Raw genomic sequence first — 9,227 nt, 5'->3', positions numbered from 1 at the left:
CCCCCATTCTCAACTTGGATTTTCGAAGATTAAGGTTCAAAAACCTGTTATGTATTTTCATGAAATTAATGGATTGTCTTTGAGAATCTTCACTCCCAACTTTCTCAGGCTTTACAGGGAGGGGCTTAAATCAATTTTTTTTGCACGAACTTTAAAGCAACATTTGTATAGGATGTCATATATACCTCCATGACACACCCAAAAATATAGGAAAACAAAAAGAAAAAAAGCCCACAACAATGAAATGAATACTCTTCAAAATTCCAAAGTAATCATGTCTCTCTTTAATTTGAGTACAAAGTAATCCTCTCATAGTTGGGATAAATAAGTACATAATTAAGCTGTTGATACTATCGAATTTTCTGCCGTTAGTTCTACCCTTTAATCATTTCCATCCGTGAGATTATATTATTCAACCAACCGCCCACTCAACCCTAGAGAATGACTATCATCCTAATCTGAGATTACTATCATCCTAACAGTATATCCTTTCATCCAACAGTCGAAAATTCGATAGTACAAAATGTTTGGTACTATCAATAGTATAGTAGTATAATTCTAAACAAGTCCGGCTACTATACTATCGATAGTATCAAGCTTTTGGTACTATCGAATTTTCTGCCGTTAAATCTACCCTCTAATCATTTCTATCCGATAATTTATACTATTTAACCAACCACCCACTCAACCCTAAAGGACTATTATCATCCTAACTGTACATCCTTTTATCCAACGATCGAAAACTTGATAGTGCGAAGTGCTTAGTACTATCGATAGTATAATAACATAATTCTTAATAAACAATACGAGCAATATATGCCATATATAAAAACAAACAAGTATTAGCAAAGTTGCCACAAAATAGAGAGAAATTATTGTTTTGTATGCGACAACTCTATTCAACAACAATAACTCACTAATATCAGATTAATCAATTGCTCACAAGAGGCACCAAAACAAAACAATAACTCTCTTCATGAACGATAAAGTGAATCAGAACTCGAACTGTGACACTCGAAATAGTCCCGCATGGAATAATGTAGGAGAGTGTGAAAGACTTATATATAACATATACACTATAACTAATAACTGAGTTTAAATATTTTGGATCTGAATGAACTATTACTGCCAATGAACTAGATCGTTATACTTGATATTAAAAACGGTTTACTAACCGAAAGTGTGAGGTGGGCCTCACATTACCTAGTGAACTCGATTAAAATTCGAACTTTATCCAAACGCGACCAAGTATAAAAATTAAAAACAGTAACCGTCCCAATAACAAAAAAAAAAATNCTATTCAAGGATGGGTAAAATTATATATGATCCTCATTTCTCAACATGTCATGGTCAAAAACAAGTTGTGTAAGGAGAGTATTGAAAGGTCTATTGGCCTAATAATCCAAGAACACAAAGGCCCTTTCAGTAAAAGGCTTTATCATGTACAATTTCTTTCCAAGAACAATTTCTAGACCTTATATCATCTTTGCATAAAGTACAAAGAGAATGTCCCCCCCTCTCTCTTTCATTGTGTTCTTATCACTTGGCCACTCCAATGAATATATTCTCTTTGGAGATGAGGAGCATATAATGTAGGTCAATATACATTTGTGGTGAGGCAAGTTGCCATTCAAAGTCAATAATTGTGGGAACCTTTTGGTTGATCTCATCCTCTAACTCTACTATAAATACATGCGCAACGAGGTCGATCACCAGAGAAAATTGCAGAGCCAAATAAGAAGAGGGGCCTCGCATGAGGACGAGAGCCTATCTCCGATAGCCAAGGATGACTTGCCTACGATCTCCTACGCTATTCTTAAGCGTCTGCAACGCGCGTGGGCTTAAATCCGTGCATGTTTTGCTCCAAAGATTGTTGTGTGGTTGCATAGGCAGTCTCCTTGGCTACTCTGAGTGGCTCTTTTCCTTCATGATAGACCAAAGCCTCTTCTGCATTTCAATATTGTCTCAACTCTTTTCCACTTTTTGACATGAATCAATTACTAGGATACGCACATAATGTAAGCTATATATTTGCAGTGGCTGGCAAAAAAATACTATGAGAGTGTGTTTGATTCTTTAGTTAGATTTGACATGTGGTGCATGTCAAAGCTTCACAATATTAGTTAACGTTTTCTTGTAGATGCATCATCATCATCATCATCATCTCCATAATATTGCATATTTACTAAGCTGTAGTTGTTAGCTTTTTGATGTTAGTTAAAATAGGTTTAACTTAATTTCTGCCCCATAACAATAGAATCAGAAGAATAATAAGTTGATTAATTGGAGGAGTTTAATAAGTTGGATGGAGCTGCGATCAACAATAAATCTAACAGCAAGAGATTCGACAATAGAGTTAATGTTCAGGTAGGTTGAGTCGGGTTGAAGCCAATGAGCATGCACTGTGGTCGAGTTCTCAAATACGATGAATATGTCCTTCATATTAGAATGTGTTTTTGAAATAGTTGATTAACACTTATGATCTTCAATAGTTCGATGTAATACCCTAAGTTTTATATTTCGACACCTATATACTATTTTAAGTAGGTTAATGCGCGCGCGCGCGCACGCGCGCGCACACACACACACACACACACACACACACATATATAGATATATATATTATATATTATATAATATATATATATATATATATATTATATCATTATATATAACATTTTTCATTTTTAATACAACGCTAGATTTACGAAGTTTCACAGTGCTTTGACTTTTCACCGTAGGATCTGCATAGTAATCGTCGGTGTTGACATGCACAATTCACTGGATCTCTTCTGATTCGCCGATCGATGCGGATCCAATGTGTAGAAGCACCTCAAGTGTTTGAAGATTCCTCAATACATCTCGTTACTCATTTACAGTACAAAGGTTAATGTGATCATGTATATATGTTTGAGCAAAGGCATTAGTTAAAGACAAAATTGCCCTTGTACAGTAATATATTAATTTTTTTTTTTTTTTTTTTTTATTTGAAGCGTCAGCAACTAAGCTGTGGCCTGTGCTATGTACCAGCCGTTTTATGCCAAGTGTTTGATAACACATATCCATTCTTGGTGCCGTGGGTTTCATTCTCCATATCTTCGGACTATACATTACTTGCAGATAGGCCCGCTCGAAGAAATTGAATTGTGCGGCGCGGCATGTTACATCATTTCGGACATCTTACATGGTCGCCTGTTATCTAGATCACGGTCGCGCAGGTCGCGAGATCCGGGCCGGATCGAGGAATTAGCAGAAGAGACCGCTGAATCAGAACTCTTCTGGAGTTCTTCTTTGTCTTTTTGGGTTTTTTGGCAAGGTCTCTTTTCCCCTCCAGTAGTAGTGTTGTCGTGATAAGTAGTTTGAATATTGAGAAGGAGCACCAACGCGATCCGGCCATGCGGATCGGGCGGATCGGATGGATCGGACCGCGGCAGAAACCTCACTTCCGCTATCACTCGCAGCCTAGGGACAGATCGCAATGAACCCCACGCTATAGGACCAGCCACGCTCCTCACAGATTCAGAGCCTCTTGGGCCAATGACTGTTTTTAACCTTTTTTTTTTTTTTTTGTAAGTTGTCCGCACTTACTCTATTGTGAGGGAATATTAATAGTAGTTGAGCTCAGAACTACTCTAAAACGCACACACAACAATCATAAAGGCCTTTTAGAGTTTTCTAATCCTTGGATAGGAGAATGTAAATTGGCGATGATTGGTGGGTAGTGTGGTTGGTAGGTGGAATAGCCTTTGATCAAAAGACTACTTATATAATTCAAGGTAAGATCCAGGGCTAGAACCTAAAGCACCAAGGGATGAATACTTCTAAAATTTCTAGCTCAATTCACACTGTTATATAATCTATATATATATACTTATTATATATATTAGAATATATATATATCTTATATATATTATATATTGGCTGGGCTACTTTACTCCCCCCATATGAGTATGAGTCTTTGTACTCATAACTTTGTTGGCCGTTCAGATGAAAAATGTGCGGTTGGGGATGAAGTGGTTATTGTTAGAATTGATAGTGGGCCCCTAGGGTTGAGTGGGTGAATAGTTATATTTACACGGGTGAAATAATTAAAAAGGGTAGATCAAAGCGGTAAAAGATTTTGATACAAAAGGCTCTATACTCATAAGATATGCTGCAGGACATTATAATAATTATAATATTATGCAAAGTAGCTTGTAATTGGTAAGAGTTAATGAATTAAATCGTATCTTTTTCACAACCGCTCACCTCTCCGCCCTCACGTCTCAGAGCAATTCTCATGGCACGAGTTTTGGAAAATTACGTGTTAGTAACGCCGAAAATATTTTTTCTTTTCCTTAACTATTTAGCACAAATAAGGCCAAAAATTTTCGCTTTGCCGATCAATTGGAAGGTGTTTTCGATACAAATAAGCTCTTATTTAGACGAGACAACGATAGTTAAAATAGTCGCATTCCTTTTTTTTCTTTAACGTTTCTTAAGAATATTCTTGTTTTGTTTTTGTGAATTTATTTGAGAATGTGTACGGAACATCGTATTTTGCTTCGTCTCTGTGCGTGCACGTGTTTTTCACAGGCTACAAGATTCCGAAAAATATACATGAAATACACTGTTAACAATATCGTTGCAGGTCATGTGTACGCTGAGAACCAAAATATACAAGCCCCATTACAGGAGAATTCAAAGTACGAGCGAACAAAACAGGAAACTGAAGAGAGTACGGTTTAGTTTACGCACTATGCAGGCACCGCAAAGCTCGGCTCGTTCCAGCGAGTCGGATCGACCACGAGACACGGATCCAATTTCTTGAACTCACCAACCTGTTTAGTTAGCAACGGTAACGTCAATGCAAAATCAGGAGAGGAAGAAGCTCCAAAGATTCTTTTTGTTTTTTTTTTAAAAAAAAGGGGAAGGAGGGGTGAGTATCAGAAAAAAGAATGGTGTAACACACTTTGTATCATTTAGGTTCCCTGAGACTGCATTTTCTGGTTTTTTCTGTGAGATTTGTATCGTTTAGGTTCCCTGAGATTGCCATTTTCTAGTTTTCTATAAGGGCTTGCCTTCACCTTAAAGCTCGATCGAAAGCCCGTAGGAACTCGGCTCTCAATTTGGGTTTCCGGTTGAGTTTATTGATCAGAACCAGGCCCGAGAATGATGCAAACCTGCTAGTATGGACCAAAACCCAAAAAGAACCTGATTCTAACAGAGCTTGCAGAAAGGCGCTTGCAGGGAAATTTGGATCGCAATCTCGGGGCACCCAAGTGCTACAGAAAGAAAGAAAGAAAAAAAAAAGAAAAGAAAAAAAACACAGGACTCCAAAAGTGATTTTGAATCCAAAAGTGATCTTTGACTTAATAAAGCGTTTGACAATTTTGTTTCTAAATTCTGATTCTGAGTTTTAGAATCAGCTTTCTAATTTTCGAGATCTAAAATCAAATGCAGCTAAACCTGCTTCTTGAAATCAAAACCTAAGGGCCAGTTTGGCCTAGCTTCTAGAGAAGTGATTTTTGCAAAAGTAATTTTGGTTCGGAGAATTGATTTTAGTGAAAAGCTTAGAGTGTTTGGTTGAATTTAGAAAAAAGTGATTTTTCTGAAGTGATTTTCTAAAAATGTTTGGCCAAAAAATTTTAATGTTTGCATATATTAATATTTTTACTAAACTTTATTTTTAAAATAATTTAAAATTTAAATTTCAATTTAATAAAAGTATAATTTTTAAGTTTCAAATTTGTACAAAAATAAATTTGAAATTTCAAAATTTTAAATTTAAAATCTGAATTTTTAAATCTAAATTTAAAATTTCAAATTTAAAAATTTAAATTTAAATTTTCAAATTTAAAATTTCAAATTTCAAATTTCAAATAAAAAATTAAAAATTAAAATTAAAATTCAAAATTCAAAATTTTAATTTTGAAATTAAAATTATGAAATTGAAGAAAATGAAAAATTGAAAAATTGAAAAATTGAAAATTGAAAATGAAAATGAAAATTTGAATTTTGAAATTTCAAATTTAAAAGTAAAATTAAAATTTAAAATTTTGAATTTAAAATTTGAAATTTGAAATTTGAAATTTAAAATTTGAATTTTAAAATTTAAGTTTAATATTAAATTTATACTTTGAATCTAAAATAAAAATAAAAATCAGAAGTTTGAGTTCAAAATCAGAATAAGTTTTGGAGAAGCAGCTTTTTTATGCTTCTAATTCTGGAGCCTTCAAAATCAGTTTTCTCAGAATTAGATTTTCAGAATGTCATTCCCAAACACTCTACTGAGCTCAAAAGTGATTTTGGGCTCAGAATCACTTTTGAATAGCTAGGCCAAACACCGCCTAATTCTAGCAGAGCTATAGCTGAAAGGCACTTGCGGAAATTACGACCGCAATCTCGGGACACCCAAGCGGTGCGAAAAAAAAACCACAGGACTCCGATGTGAAAATGAGACACTAATACCTTTTCGCCGCAGCTAGGGCAGTAATGGTATTTGTGCCAGAGGCAGTCCATTGAGGGGCAGAGGAAGCACACTCCCAGCATAAACGGCATCATGCATGCTACCACAGCCGCCAAACTCGGCTTCGACCTGCTCACAAGTTCAACTCACAATGTCATCTATACTACATCTATTATCATCTAATTGCTTCATAAACAAACATCGAGAGATCATCTATTATCATCTAATTGCTTCATAAACAAACATTGAGAGATCGAGAGAGAGAGAGAGAGAGGATAAGTTCCAGAGAATCATCGGTGGAACAACTGGTCTAGTTTCGATCATATTTCACTAGTTATAAAACAAAAGCATCAAACAGAGTAGGTTAAAGAGAGTAGGAATGAAAGAAACATGTTATCATCGTCATCGGTAATTCCTTTCACAAAACATTTTCCACTTTCCTCGACAACCATGCGAACGGAAAAACCTGATTGGCGAAAAATAGAATGCATTACATTGCGCTCGTTACAAACGACAAAAGGATAAGATTTTCGCGCGGTAAAATCACCAAAAAGTTGCTATGATTCCTCCTTTTGTTTATTATAAAATCACTTGAGATAAACTTGTAACAATTTATTAAAGTCATGTTTTAATGTTTAGATGCAAGAAAATCTTGCTCGGCGTATTTCTTTTATTTACTCAAAAAGCGTATATTATTTGACATTCAACCTTCAATAAAATAAATCATATGAAATATGCGATTCTACCAAATCAAAGATACATCAAACTATTTACTTTTAATCACTAAAAGAAAGATACATCAAACTATTTACTTTTAATCACTAAAAGAAATTCTTTTAATACCGAATAAGTTATTATTTGATAGCTTCTTTCGACATCCGAGTATGATCCAAACCAACTGGACGGGAAGTTATAAGGACAATCAGAGTAGAAATGATGTATAATCGATACTAAGATCGCTCTCGAACAACTATATCCGATCAAAAGCAAACCAAACCCTTTACTGATCGACCACCGATTCGATCAAAACCCTAGCGATTGTCGGAGCTCAAAACCAACGATGAACATAACAAATTAATGGTTGCGGAAAACCCGGATCTACCGATTCTGTGAGATCAACTTCAATCGCATCCGATCAAAGCTAAAGCAAAACCCTAGCCGATCATCGGAGCTCAAAACCAACAACGACGATCATGAGGAGTTGTGAAGAGGGCGGATCAACCGATTTCCATGGATTCTACAAAATCGATTTTAAAATCTCATTCGAAAACAACTCGATCCGGTCGAAAACTAATACTGTAACACCGAACCCTAGCGGATTCATCAAAATCTACTTCGATCGAAACCATTTCAAAACAATTCGACCGACTCTTCATCCGCTCCTACGATCAAACTCGTCAGATCATTTCAAAAACAACTTGATTCAATCGAAAGCAAACAAAATACCTAACCGATCTACCACCGACCCGAATCCCAGTGATCATCGGAGCTCAAAATCGATGCATCGACCTATTCCAACCAATTCATCACCGATTCTTCAAGATCAACTTCACAACTCGATTCGGCTTAAAACCAAATAAAAAAGGACAAAAAATCCTAGCGGATCCGGAGTACCTGACGGTGGAGAGGCCGGAGGCGCCGCAGAGGGGGCACTGGAGTGGGGCGGGGGTGTCGCCGAACATCGTCTGGCGCAGCGGGATCCCCTTGGGGTCGCCCACCACCGCGTTGGGGGGGATCATCCCCGCCTGGTACGGGTTCTCCCCGACGTAGTAGTAGTGCCCCGGCGCCGGCGCCGGCGCCGCCACCGCCGCCCCCGCCTGCGCCGGAGCTGCGCCGGAGGAGTAGGGATAGGGGATTCCCAGCGCCGGCTCCTCCCCCTTCTCCGCACCCTCCTTCGTCGTCGCCATTGTTGAATATGTATCGCAAAGAGAGAGAGAGAGAGAGAGAGAGAGAGAGAGAGAGGAGTATCGTTCGCTTTCTCACTGGGAACATGTGTATTTATATAATACACCTGTATATTAGAAGAGAGATGCTACAAAATGTATGGAGACCCCTCAACTATAGAATACTTTGTAGAACGTCCCTCAACCTTAATTACTTTTTGATTTTTTTTAATTCAAATAATTTTATTTAGCTAAGTTAAAAATATTCTATTTTTTTTTTCCTTAACAAGTAATTAGAACTAATAAGTTTAATAAACTCACTCATTAATTTGGAGCTCGTTTCCCCGGCTTAGAGTTAATATAATATTGGTGCTTCGTGGAGGGGTATACTTGGCTCGATTTGGCTCGATTTTTGAAAAAGTTTAAAGCAAATGCCAATTTTTCCGCTTGAAAAAATTCAAATCCATCTTAAATTTATAGTGGCCCTAAGTTCGAAAATTAATTACTTCACATTTTTAGAAGTGTTGTTCTAAAAAATGATTGAAGTAGAGAGTTTATTAACTTTATCGCTCTTAAAAAAAAGAAAAAAAAATCAGAACCAAACCAAATCAATTTATTCTCGGAACCGGTCCAAACCAAACCAATTTAATTCGATTCCATATAATTTTTTAAACTGAACTGAAATTATATAAACCGATTCGATTCGATTCGATATAATTTTTAAATTTGACAATTAAAAAAATTGAAAATTGCAAAAGAATCAACTGAAAAATCTATGCTTTAAAACTCGGGTGGAACAGAACACGAAAATATTGGTTGAACATAGCAAAACGTCATAAATATTTAATTCTTATTTTTAATTTATTATATATATATTATTTTAATATTATATTTAA

At 36.1% G+C, this 9,227-nt stretch overlaps 1 protein-coding gene across 1 annotated transcript; it reads right to left on the bottom strand.

Annotated features, from left to right (window-relative positions):
- Positions 4,582–8,428, bottom strand: LOC109726159 (lipopolysaccharide-induced tumor necrosis factor-alpha factor-like). Its single transcript, XM_020255609.1, has 3 exons — positions 8,063–8,428; positions 6,451–6,577; positions 4,582–4,820 (listed from the first exon to the last, which is right to left on the bottom strand). Exons 1-3 carry the CDS (start codon positions 8,353–8,355, stop codon positions 4,737–4,739), a joined length of 504 nt encoding a protein of 167 aa, XP_020111198.1. The 5' UTR covers positions 8,356–8,428; the 3' UTR covers positions 4,582–4,736.

This window comes from Ananas comosus, linkage group 21 (genome assembly GCF_001540865.1).
Source record: "Ananas comosus cultivar F153 linkage group 21, ASM154086v1, whole genome shotgun sequence".
Taxonomy (NCBI): Eukaryota; Viridiplantae; Streptophyta; class Magnoliopsida; order Poales; family Bromeliaceae; genus Ananas; species Ananas comosus.
Note: the sequence above shows the minus strand (reverse complement) of the source record. Positions and strands in the feature narration are given on the sequence as shown.

Coding starts and splice junctions, on each gene's coding strand:
- LOC109726159 (XM_020255609.1), bottom strand. CDS start 8,355: ATGGCGACGACGAAGGAGGGTGCGGAGAAGGGGGAGGAGCCGGCGCTG. Junction 6,578..8,062: donor TCCGGCCTCTCCACCGTCAG/GTACTCCGGATC, acceptor ACTTGTGAGCAG/GTCGAAGCCGAGTTTGGCGG. Junction 4,821..6,450: donor GCCCTAGCTGCGGCGAAAAG/GTATTAGTGTCT, acceptor CTAACTAAACAG/GTTGGTGAGTTCAAGAAATT.